The sequence below is a fragment of the Nomascus leucogenys genome, chromosome 19 (assembly GCF_006542625.1).
Source record: "Nomascus leucogenys isolate Asia chromosome 19, Asia_NLE_v1, whole genome shotgun sequence".
NCBI lineage: Eukaryota > Metazoa > Chordata > Mammalia > Primates > Hylobatidae > Nomascus > Nomascus leucogenys.
Window position 1 is genome coordinate 59,516,019 of NC_044399.1, and position 13,068 is coordinate 59,529,086.

The 13,068-nt window shown below is 48.7% G+C and overlaps 1 protein-coding gene across 3 annotated transcripts in view; it reads right to left on the minus strand.

The window, feature by feature from the left end:
• Nucleotides 1-2,820: 2,820 nt before the first annotated feature.
• Nucleotides 2,821-13,068, minus strand: part of PECAM1 (platelet and endothelial cell adhesion molecule 1) — an 86,180-nt gene continuing 75,932 nt past the window's right edge. For 2 of the 3 annotated variants that reach the window (XM_030799866.1, XM_030799867.1), the window contains 2 exons: nt 10,335-10,357; nt 2,821-4,159 (listed from right to left, as the gene is read on the minus strand). In XM_030799866.1, coding sequence (XP_030655726.1) covers nt 4,130-4,159; nt 10,335-10,357 — 53 coding nt within the window. In that variant the 3' untranslated portion in view covers nt 2,821-4,129. The remainder of the gene's footprint in view (nt 4,160-10,334; nt 10,358-13,068) is intronic. The other variant, XM_030799865.1, reaches the window with a different exon arrangement.

A 13,068-nucleotide genomic window follows, 5' to 3' on the forward strand; every position in this document is an offset into this window, starting at 1 on the left:
CACTTGAGGCATTTTTCCCCTTACCAGTCGTGCCTTCCCAGAGGAAGGTCATATACTGGTTAAATTCCGCCATTTTGCCTCTCGGTGCGCATGCTCCAGCCTGCTTGCCCAGCTCCTGAGATCTTATTGGGAAGCAGCTGATCACCAGACCTGGGTGTTTTTTATCTATTGAGAGACTGTCCTTGCTTGGAGCTGGCTGCAACGAATTATTATTTTACAGAGACAGTTTAACAACCAACTGACCATCACCTGATGGTAGCCTGACATTCCTGTGGGGGTCCTCACCTGTCCTGCTCATGTTTGCCTAGCTCCCTACTCTAACATTTCCACTCTGTGGACCCCAGGTTGAGATCCTCAGCAGGGAAGACTGTCCTCAAATAGCCTTCTGGGGAGACATCTTCCCGTTTACCTTTCCATTTGCCCCTGCAGTGTTAGGCAAAGGCTGAAGCTGGCCTCTGTGGCAGGGGGTTTCTTCCCAACATGCTAATGACGCTGGTGGAGAGTCTTAAAAACAGCTGTGCTGGGGAGAGTTCTCGTTGTGTACCTTTCAGAGACCTTCTCCTTAAGACTCTCAAAGACAGTCAGGCCAGTGGGAGCCTGGCAGCAATTCTTAGGGGAGAGTGACAGCTTTTTGAGGAGGGCTAATTGGCTTCTAGGGCTGGAGGCCACTTGGGTCTGACAGACTGCCCTGCTGCCATCCCTCCAGGGCACCCCCCCACTCCCTTGCCTCAGGGCCTTCCTGCACTTCTTCCTTTTGTCCTCAATGTTCTTCACCCCACCTTTTCCACTGTTACTCTCTGCCTATGGTCAAGGCTTTGGTGAGACCCACCTTCCTCTTAGACCTTCCTGGATCCCCCAAAGTCTGTGTTGGAAGCCCCTCCCATGTGCCCTTGTTTGAGCTTTTAATTTTCTACCATGATGCTTGTCACACTGCTTTGTAATTGGCTCTCTGTTCGTCTGCGTCTCTACTGGGTTGTACCTTCCAGGAGGACAGGTGCCATGTGACTCTTGTAATCTTCCACCCCCAACACCCAGCACAGTGTCAGGAACACAGAGCATGATGAGCACAAGCTTGTTGAGCAAACAGACAAATAACTGGATGCTTCTGTGCAGAGTTTCTCAACCTGGCCATTATTGGCATTTGGGACTTGATCATGCTTGGTCGTGGGAGACGGTTCTGTGCCCGTAGGATGTTTAGGAGCATCCTTGGTTTCTACCCACCAGATGCCAGGAGCACACCCACCCAGCTGTGACAACCAAAAATGTCTCCAGACACCATTCCAAAACCAACGGGAGACAAAATCTCCCGACAGTCGTTGCTTTAGTGAGTGAATGTTGACCTTAGCGTCGCTTCGCCTCTCTTGAGTCTAGGTCGGGGAGTGAGTTCAGTTAGCCAATCAGAGAACACTGATGGGGCGACCAGTATATGCTCATGAAATGGGTGGCTGACCTCTTGGGGTCAGAAGAGGGAAAGTTCTGCTGTGTGTTGGCTAAGGACCATTTTAAGTCCTTTAATGACCGATTACCACATGAGGACACAAGAGGGCGCTCTAACTAATGAGCTCCGCGGCCGAGAAAACGCCTGGAGTGGGTGCTCTTGGGATGCCTCAGGCTTAAAGACACCAGGGTTACCGCAGCTGCCTAGGAAGGCTGAAGCCAGCGTCCTGGATTCGGACAGGCCTTTTAGCCATTAAATCCACTAAGAAAGATCCCTGCGCATGAAGTTTCCTCCTCGGAAATATAGGCAGAAGGGAAAGTAATTTTAAACTCATGTGTGCTCCACAGGTCGGGGGCGGTGGCTCATGCCTGCAATTCCAGCACTTTGCGAGGCCAAGGAGGGAGGATCACTTGAGCCCAGGAGTTCGAGACCTGCCTGGGCACCATGGTGAAACCTCATCTCTGCAAAAAAATTTAAAAATTAGCCAGCTATGGCGGCACATGCCTCTGGTCCCAGCTACCCAGGAGGCTGAGATGGGAGGATCGCTTGAGCCCAGGGGTTCGAGGCTTCGGTAAGCCGTGACTGTGCCACTGCACTCCAGCCTGGGCAACAGAGCAAGCCCGTCTCAACAAAACAAAACAAAAAATTCAGTCGTGCTGCATAAGTAAGGCACCAAGAGTAGGAATTGGGTCTTTGCAGCTCCCGTGGCAATTGCGCTTTTCTGGTGGTGGCAAGGGACTAAGGAACTCCCTGGACACAGGGGCTCCAGTTGTCCCCAGATCATCAACAGAGACATGAAGGTCGTTAGAGGTCATCTGATCCTTTGACCTCAGTCTGAGCCCACCACTCTGAAAACTTGGAAATTGTATGACATTTTCATGATACAGCTGTGTGTGTGTGTGTGTGTGTGTGTGTGTATGTGTATGTGTGTGTGTTGGGGAAAGGAACCAACAGCTTTCATCATATTGTCAAAAGAGTCTAGGCTGGGCATAGTGGCTCACGCCTGCAATCCCAGCCCTTTGGGAGGCCGAGGTGGGCAGATCACCAAAGGTCAGGAGTTCGAGACCAGCCTGGCCAACGTGGTGAAACCCCATCTCTACTAAAAATACAAAAATTAGCTGGGCATGGTGGCATGTGCCTGTAATCCCAGCTACTCAGGACGCTGAGACAGGAGAATTGCTTGAACCCAGGAGGCGGAGGTTGCAGTGAGCTGAGATTGCGCCATTGCACTCCAGCCTGGGCGATAAGAGCGAATCTCCATCTCAAAACAAAACAAAACAAAAACATAGACCTGCTTGGTTCTCTCTGTGACTTCAGAGGCCCAAGGAGTCCTCAGCACTATAGATGCATGTGGCCCCTCAGAAGACAATATTTCACAGATCTGCAAAGAGTAAAGGTCAAATTTATTTAATACAACATCCACAAGGGTCCCTGCAGCTGTGTCACTGAGGCAAACAGGAAAAGTGATTTTGGTTAGGCGTGGTTTTCACCTGTGAAATTCCACAGCGCAATGACAGCAGCCTCTCTCCCACCCACTCAAGACACTGTCAGGAATGTCTTAAGACTTCAGAAGAACACTTCTTTAGCAATTTTTTTTTTTTTTTTTGAGATGGATTCTCACTCCGTCACTCAGGCTGGAGTGTAGTGGCACGATCTCCGCTCACTACAACCTCCCTTTCCTGGGTTCAAGCGATTATCCCACCTCAGCCTCTTGAGTAGCTGATACTACAGGCATGCGCCACCACGCCTGGCTAATTTTTGTATTTTTAGTAGAGACAGGGTTTCATCAGGCTGGTCTCAAACTCCTGACCTCAGGTGATCTGCCTGCCTCAGCCTCCTAAAGTGCTGGGATTACAGGCGTGAGCCACCTTGCCTGCCCTGGCAAGGAATAAATTTTTAAAAATTAGTAAGAAACATACACATTTCAAGTTTTCAATTAAGAATAATATTTGCTGTAGGCACCATCTTCCTGTCTTTCAGCCTTCAGCATGGTAGAGGAAAAGAAAAAGAGTGTAGAAAAAAACAGTTTAAGAACATCTGTGCTTGTTCCACCTTCATTTTCTGTTTTGTGCATTGCCTGAATAAACCGTGTCTTCAGGTTGGTATTTCAAAGGCAGTGCTCCCAAGTAGTTTGGTTTTCCCATTTGTGGAGGGCAAGGTCATAGAGGGGACAGGGGGAGGCTGTCTGGTCAGCACTGTGTATTTCCAAAGAACAAGGACTACCCCAAACTACAAGCCTTTGAAGGACCAAAGGAAAGGAGAAAAAAACAGCCTCTAACCAGGCCATGTGCTAGAAGTGATTGAGTACAAAAAAGAAAATTGGTTTCTGTGTATGAGGGTGCATGGAAAAGGTCTTTATCTCTGCACAAGACAAAATATTCAAGTTTCAGAATATCCCAATGGCCTGTTTGCCCTGGATCTCCTCTTCTGCTCTTCCAGTTGCCAAGGATGCTCCAACTTGGTGGAAGGAGGGTATGTGGGAAATTCAACAGCCCCTCCGTATCTCTTTCTACCCAACATTAACTTAGCAGGATGGATTTAAGAACCGGCAGCTTAGCCTGAGGAATTGCTGTGTTCTGTGGGAGCAGGGCAGGTTCATAAATAAGTGCACAGAGCTCTTGAAATACAGGGATCGTCTGTTCTTCTCGGAACATGGATGTCCTTCCAGGGATGTGCATCTAGCCTCGCTGTCTAAGTTCCATCAAGGGAGCCTTCCGTTCTCTGTAGCGACAAGAAACAAGGCAACTTATGATCACACCTCTCAAGATTGAAGATTGCCCTGGTGGAGAGACATGCAAAATGACAGCATTTCTCAAAGAAAATGCAAAGCAGGGCTGTCACACACTGGTCCCCCACCCTGCAGGGTTCTCTCTGTGACTTCAGAGGCCCAAGGAGTCCTCAGCACTACGGATGCATGTGACCCCCGAGAAGACAACATTTCACAGGTCTGCAAAGAGTAAAGGTCAAATTTACTTAATACAACACCCACCAGGGTTCCTGTACCTGTGTCACTGAGGCAAACAGTGAAAGTGATTTTGGTTAGGTGTGGTTCTCACCTCTGAAATTCCACAGCACAATGACTGCAGCCTCTCTCTCACCCACTCAAGACACTGTCAGGAACGTCTTAAGACCTCAGGAGACCACTTCTTTAGCAAGCAATTTTTTTTAGATGGATTCTCACTCTGTCACTCAGGCTGGAGTGCAGTGGCGTGATCTCTGCTCACTACACCCTCCCTCTCCTGGCTTCTGCCCATATGCATTTCTCCTTCTCTCCATGCCTGCTCTGTAGGGAATACAGCCTCTGTCCCTGCATACATGTTGGACATCAATCACATCAATCCACCAAGTAACTTCATCAAGCACCCATGTACACCCAGCACAGCGTCCCAAGGGTGCCCCACTTACCCACAGAAGAAGAAAGGAAACTTGGTAAGAGATCTGACTTCTAGCTCCAGTTCTGCCTCTAACTAACATAAGATGTACCCATTTGAGGCCTGTTTTTTAATTTTAAAAATGAAGGACTGAACTTAGATGGTCCAACTTAAATGTTTTAAAATGATATGATTCTACCTTAAAAACAGAATGAAATTCTGATATATTTCAACACAGAAAAACCTGAAAACGTTATGCTAAATGAAATAAGGCAGACATGAAAGGACAAATATATGATTCCACTTGTGTGATGTACCTCGAATAGTCAAATTCATAGAGACAGAAAGTAGACAGTGGTTCCTAGGGGTTGCTGGAGGAGCAATGGGGAGTTAGTGTTTAATGAGTACAGTGTTTCAGTGGCTGCTCTGCCTATGGAGTAGCCATTCTTTTGTTTCTTTACTTCTCTAATAAACTTGCTTTCACTTAAAAAGAAAAAGAAAAAGCTCTGGAGATGGATAGTGGTGATGGTTGCACAGCAATGTGAACGGACCTAATGCAACTGAATTATACACTTTAAAATGGTTAAGTATACACTTGAAAATGGTAAATTTGCTGGGTGTGGTGGCTCATGCCTGTAATCCCAACACTTTGGGAGGCCGAGGCGGGTGGATCATGAGGTCAGGAGTTCAAGACTGGCCAACATAGTGAAACCTTGGCTCTACTGAAAAATACAAAAATTAGCCGGGCGTGGTGGCGTGTGCCTGTAGTCCCAGCCACTTGGGAGGCTGGGGCAGGAGAATGGCGTGAACCCGGGAGGCGGAGCTTGCAGTGAGCCGAGATCACACCACTGCACTCCAACCTGGGCGACAGAGTGAGACTCCGTCTCAAAAAAAAAAAAAAAGAATGAAAATGGTAAACTTACTATTATGTATATTTTATGACAATTAAAAAAAAGGATTCCTGGCTGGGCATGGTAGCTCATCCCTGTAATCCCAGCACTTTGGGAGGCCGAGGTGGGTGGATTCCCTGAGCTTAGGAGTTCCAGACCAGCCTGGGTAACATGGTGAAGCCCTGTCTCTATCAAAAATGCAAAGAATTAGGCATGCATGGTGGTGTGCACCTGTGGTCCCAGCTACTCAGGAGGCTGAGGTGGGAAGATCACTTGAGCCTGGGAGGTGGAGATTGCAGTGAGCTGAAATAGCACCACTGCACTCCAGCCTGGGTGACAGAGTGAGACTTCATCTCAAAAAACACACAAACAAAAAACAAAATCAAACAAAAAAACACCCACAAAAGGATTCCTGGATGCCTTCTGCCATCCAGTAGTGCTCTTTAACAGCTTCAAGTGGTATTTGTGTCACCTTCCACCTATCAGTGCCTGGACCCTTATCTGACCCATACACTGTTCTCTATGCTGGGGATGCAAGAAGCTGTCCCCAAGAATTTTATATTGTGTCAATTATTGATAAACAACACCACTATGAAGTAGAAGGTATAAGAGGTCTCAACAAACTGCAGAAGGGGTTCAGAGGCACTGAGTGGGCTCTGGGCTGGGCAGTGGGGGATGCACAGAAGCAACTCTGGAGTCAGCCTAAAGATTGGATTTTGACAAATGGAAGGAGCCCTTGGAGGGAAAAAGAGCAGGGCATGCTGGGAGATACCAGAGTAGAGGGGGCCCCTGGGCAACATTGGGCCCTGAAGAGCAGGCAGCACCCAAGTCCACTATTCTGGACCCTCCATGTGCACAGGACACTCTGCTGCAGGTGGAACTCAGCAAGGCAGAATCAGGAGACGGAGGATGACCCAGGGTCTTGGGACCTCCACAGCCAGCCTGGTTGGCTTCCTGAGGGTGAGCTGGGATAGTGTCTCCACTTTGTTTCAGCCCTGCTGGGTCTGAGGACCCTTGGGGAACAGGATGCAGGGCCGAGGTGCCCCAACTAGCAAGCCAAGGCTCTGGCCCCTCCTCTGCCAGGAGAGCCCCATACAAGTGGGCCAAGCAAGCCGTGCTGGCCCCAGAGGCTGGAGGCCTGCCAGCGCTGGCAGCCACCCTGCCCTATTTCCTCTGCTCCGCCTGGATAGGGGAGACATGACTCTGGTATCCAGCTTTTCTGCGGGCCCCAGACCAAGCCCCTCCCCAGACACTTCCGCTCTCCCTCTGTGGGGGCAGCCAATGTGTGGGGCACCATTGCAGAACCAAAGCCACAGACAGGAAGGGCTGGGCCACAATCAACAGGGCCTGAGGGATTTTGAAGTAAAGGTTAACATGCTCACATCCAAGGCCTGGGCTTGCTGTGCTTAAATCAGAAGCCAGCCATCAGCCACCCAAGTGCAGTTGTGAAATCGCCCTGCCTTGTACCTGGAATATGGTGTGGTCTCCCTCAAAGGTCATTTTGATTTCAACACACCCTGGGATCTCTAGTTCCTGCTGCTTCTTTTTTTTTTTTTTTTTTTTTTTTTTTGAGACGGAGTCTCGCTCTGTCGCCCAGGTTGGAGTGCAGTGGCGCAATCTCGGCTCACTGCAAGCTCCGCCTCCCGGGTTCACGCCATTCTCCTGCCTCAACCTCTCCAAGTAGCTGGGACTACAGGCGCCCGCCACCACGCCCGGCCAATTTTTTTTGTATTTTTAGTAGAGACGGGGTTTCACCGTGGTCTCAATCTCCTGACCTCATGATCCGCCCGCCTCGGCCTCCCAAAGTGCTGGGATTACAAGCGTGAGCCACCGCGCTCGGCCTAGTTCCTGCTTCTACAAAGTGCTCCTATGGGCACTTGCAATAGACCAGGTCTGTGCCAGGTGCCCATTCAACCCTTGCAACAACCAAATGAGGGAGTTTATGATTCCCAGTTTACAGATGAGGAAGCAGAGGTCCTGAGAGGCCAAGAACTCTGCCCATGGTGACATGGCTAAGAAGCGGGAAGTCAAGTGTTAACGTGGGTCTCTTATTCCTAAGTCAAAGCCTGGCTTTGGTTGAATCCTATGCCTTGGGTAAGCAACTGCTACATTCTCCATATGTGGCAGGGTCATTTCATGGCCAAATCAAGTTAAGTCCCCCGTCCACACCTACTATTGCCCAAGTGAGGGAAAGAGCTTGAAATCAACCAGCTTTTATATGGTGGTTTGCAGCTTGCAGCTTTTATATGGTGGTTGCAGTTGCTCATTTCATCCTTAAGAAAATCCTAGTAGGTTACTCTTATTATCTTCATCATCACCATCTCCACTTTATAGATAAGGAAGCTTGAGCTTGAGGAAGACAGGCTCACCCAAAAGACAGCTAGAAAGCTGGAGCTCCCCTCCCATCCCCTGATCCTAGCACCTGGGCAGTTTCCACTGTAGCCCAGCTGCCTCCTGGCCTCCAGGAAACGGGGAGGGGAGCTACAGCTGCCAATTGCCTTTCTTTCTGTAAGAAGGCAGGGTCCTCTCCAAGATCCCAAGACTCTCGCAGGTCCAGATTCACCCCTTTCATTTAAGTACAGGGTGTTCTCTTCCACGCTATCTGTCTGTGTCGGCCACACACACAATTTATAAACAAGGTAAAAATGGCAGAGGAAAAATGAAGTCAGAATGTGCCATTGAAGCAAGTCAAACAATACCAAATTAGTCTTTGGCTATGTGGCTATCTCATTGTTAAGATATTTCCTCCAATGTTTTCAGAGGCAACGGCCATTAAACAACTGGGAATGATCGCCAGGTTTGATTTCAGGAAGGAAATCTCCTCCCATTTCCCCACTGGGCAATTCAATTAATTTTCTCCTGACCCACACCAGCCGATTATTAGGGAAGCTATACCTGCTTCTTTTATAAACAAAACCCATTTGCTTAAAGGTTCAAAATTCCTTTCCCAACGGCTGGAAACCCTGTGCTCCCACCAAATGACTCTATTCTTTTTTCTGGGGGGACAGGACCAGCCATGGGTGAGCTCTCAGAATCATTCTGGGAGCAGACTTTGAGGCCCAAGGGCCAGCTTCTGGGGAAAGTTCTGTCTGGCCTGGAGCTCCGAGCCTTTGTCCAGAGACACCCTTTGGATCCAAGACAAAGTAAATAAGTTGGTCCTACAGGGTGTTTTGGGTGGACCCAGCCATGTTTATCACTCCGGGAGAACACATCTGTGTCCCGCACTGCCCAGGGAGCAAAGACCTCATTTTCCACTCTCGAAGCCATTATTGCTGGGACAGCAACTTCACATCTTGGAGGGAGTCTCTGTCGTGACAGAGGACTGGCCGCAGAGTATAGAGGCCTGGGCTCTATTCCTCACTCTATTAGCCATCCAGGTGACCCCAGGCATGCTATGCTACCAGTGCAGGCCTCAGTTTCCTCATCTGTAAATTGGGCTCCTTGTCCCAGTGACACGATAGTCTCTGATTTTAGGAGTCTGAGTGGGTTTTGGCTAGGAAAAAAAACAACCATTCATTTCATTCCTCTTTTCCTTAAATTCATAGCTTTCTTCCATAAAAAGAATGTCAGTGGCTTCCTGTCTGTCAAAGGCATAATGAGCTGTTTTACAAGAGTCCAGACGTGGGCAAAACAAAGGAAGCCAGGGGCCCACTGGAAGAGCTACCAGAAATCTTGCTGAGAGTTCTTCCCAGACCTAAAAGAAGTTTATGCGGCAAATGCCTCATTTCTTAAGATATTAGGGGCCCGGTTAACTCCTGCATTGCTGGGTAGCTCACAAAAAAGTTGGGAGTGGAAGACACGTCTTTGCAAAAGTTGAACATGGGCCTCTGCGTCTTTCATAAACCATCCCATCTGCCAAATAGCAGATTCCTAACTCTATTTCCTACAGAATGAAACTTCTTAACAAGGCATGTAAGTCCTTTGGATTTAAGCCCTGTCTTATCTTTCTCCCATCACTTGTCACTGTCACACTCTTCTTTTCCCATCCCACACTGCTTGAAACTGGTCATCCCTCACCCTTGTGCTCCTGCTGATCTTTCTCCCTTGATGCTGCCATCACTCCATTCATTCTTCATGGCCCATTCCAGATGATTCTTTGGAGAAGTGGCCACTAGCTAGGTCTCTCTTCTGTGTTCCCATAGGCTCTGGCATAGCTCACTTTGCTTTATGATAAGTGATCACATGTCTGATTCCCTCATCAGGTGAACTGAGGTCAAGAACCTTGGGTGTCTCCTGCAGCTGATGGTCTGGTGTGTAGGGGGTAATTGGTATCGGCTAAATTGCTATGAGCTGTCAGCTGCTCCACTCCTCCAAGCATACACCCTAGATCTGCCTCACTTCCAGAGCCTAGACTCTGGCGTGAAATGAAATGTGTGTTTTGCTTTTTTGGCACTAAGCACCCTAGAGTCCCAATCCCTTCACATGTGGGCTGAGATGTAATGATGGAAATTGCAGGAGAGAATATTCGAAATCAGAACTGGCCAAGGCTAGTCAGAGAAGCCCAGGGCTTCTGGTCTGAAACAGACTAGGGAGTGGGGAAGAATCTGTGGGAATGCAGGACGTGGGTGAGTCTGGAAATATTTCACTGTTCAGTGGAGTACTTTTAAATATAATGTATATGAAATGTGTACTTACAGAGTATCTGCTTTCCACGGCATCTGCAAAACAAAGGATGACATGGCAGTGAGCAATGCAAACAACCCAGTTCAACTGCCCCAACAACATGACAGGGGCAGGAGCAGGTCGAGAAAAGAGGGAGGAGGCGAGAGCCAGGAGACATCAGCCGGCAGGTGGTCTTAGAGGTTTATGGCTCCTCTGTGCAAAAACAGCTTCCCCAGGACCCTTCTAGCTCCACATGACATGTATATGAAGTCCCTGGCACTTCATTTAAAATTTTCTTTTTTTTTTCTTTTTTCTTTTTTTATTATTATTATTATTATTTTTTGAGACAGAGTCTCGCTTTGTCGCTCAGGCTGGAGTGTGGTGGCGCCATCTTGGCTCACTGCAACCTCCGCCTCCGGGGTTTAAGCAATTCTCCTGCCTCAGCTGGCGCTATCTCGGCTCACTGCACCCTCTGCCTCACAGATTCAAGGAATTCTCCTGCCTCAGCCTCCCAAGTTGCTGGGACTACAGGCGCACACCACCACGCCTGGCTAATTTTTTTTTTTGTATTTTTAGTAGAAATGGAGTTTTGCCATGTTGGCCAGGGTGGTCTCGAACTCCTGGCCTCAGGTGATCTGCCAACCTTGGCCTCCCAAAGTGCTGGGATTACACGTGTGAGTCACCACGTCTGGCCTCATTTAACATTTTAAACAGTTTTTTAAAAATGTAGTATCACGGCCGGGTGTGGTGGCTCATGCCTGTAATCCCAACAGTTGGGGAGGCTGAGATGAGTGGATCACCTGAGGCCAGGAGACCAGCCTGGCCAACATGGTGAAATCCCATCTCTACTAAAAATACAAAATTAGCCAGGCATGGCGGTGGGCACCTGTAGTCCCAGTTACTCGGGAGGCCGAGGCAGGAGAATCACTTGAACCCAGGAGGTAGAGGTTGCAGTGAGCTGAGATCGCACCACTTCACTCCAGCCTGGGTGACAGAGCAAGACTCCATCTCAAAAAAAAAAAAAAAAAAAAATTAGTAGCACATATTTTTTTAAGAAAAAAATGAAAACTATGGAAAGTAGGAAGTAGCAGATAAAAATGATCTCTGGCCTCATTCTCCAAACCCTGTTGATGCTTTTTTTTTTTTTTTCCTAGTCATTTTCCACTATGATTCAGCTTTTTTGAGGGTGGGGAGCAGTTATAATTATACAGTATATGCCATTTTATAACTTAACTTTTTCATATAACACGGCTTTATAAACTTTTTCTGAAAACTTCTTAAGCATAATTGTCCAATTAGCTACTAAATAATTGTTAAATGGATGTGCAACTATTGACTTCACCAATTCCTTACTTTAAAAATGTAGGTGCTTTCCAAGTTTTTGCTCTTTTCAATAACACCACCCGTATCCTCTTTGGGAATAAAGCTATTTCTAGATTTCATACTATTTTGTCGATCCCTTCCAAGAGCAGGCTCAACAGAGCAGGAGGCAGAAGCACTGCCAACGCTCTTAGCAGATCTGGGCAACTGTTTCCCCTTCCCCTCAGGAGTCTCCTCTCAACTGCCTGGGAGCCCACACTACCTTCCTTTTTTTTTTTTTTTGAGACGGAGTCTAGCTCTGTCACCCAGGCTGGAGTGCAGTGGCTCACTGCAACCTCCATTTCCTGGGTTCAAGCGATTCTCCTGCCTCAGCCTCCCAAGTAGCTGGGATTACAGATGCCCACCACGATAGCCGGGTAATTTTTGTATTTTTAGTAGACATGAGGTTTAGCCATGTTGGCCAGGCTGGTCTCAAACTGCTGACCTCAGGTGATCCACTCACCTCAGTCTCCCAAAGTGCTGGGATTACAGGCGCGAGCCACCGTGCCCAGTCTCACACCACCTTCTTGGCAGGCAGCATGCTGTGTGTGCCTGGCCCTGCCAGTCTGCAGTTGTGCAAATGGTCCCAACCAGATGTCAGCAAGAGGACAGTGAGGGTGAGAAAAGCCAATGAGAGCAGGAAGCTCTGCATGGGTGGTGGGTGATCCCTGCCTGCATTCATTAGAGATGGTCTTTCCTATGAGAGGCAAGCGACGGGTATGGCTTGCCCTTCTGGAAAGGACCAGGACCCCACCCAATGGTCAGTGGCCCACATGTTGGGGAAGATCCCCAAACAGCCGACTGTGGACCCTGACTTGAAGACAGAGAAGTCATGGGGACCTCACTTGCTGCCTGGGGGAGACCCCAAGAGGAGATGTGGGCATTGGGGATGGTTGCTGTTCTCGAAGGTGGTGGAGGGAATGGTGGGAGGGCCATAAGTCCTCAGTCTTATCGAGAAAAGCACACCAAGGGGCCTTGGTATAGACCCAGCCCCAAGCTCACATACAGTTCCTCCTGGACCTCGGGCAGGCTCAGGGCCCATCTGTCGCAGCGGGGGTCACAACCCTTCTGTTTCTCTAATTTAGAAATATCCTGTTTCCCCAAGTCCACCTCACCCTAACACCCTGTCTTATCACAAGTCCACTGCCCCTCCCCCATAGAGGGAACAGAGCCAGAAGTTCCTCAGGGGCCCTTTTTCTGTTCTGGCTGGGCCAGAGGCTGGCGTCAACAGCCAAATGATGAGTCAGCCCAACAGTAATGTTGAGCCATTGTGTCAACTTCCATGCATTGAGTGAGGTTGGGGACAGCACCCCCACTGCAAATCTGACCTGCAAGGACCCAAAGGACCCCATGATTCCTGGACCCTCCTACTCCCCCAAGGGCTCCGGAACTTCTTTCCCAACAGGGA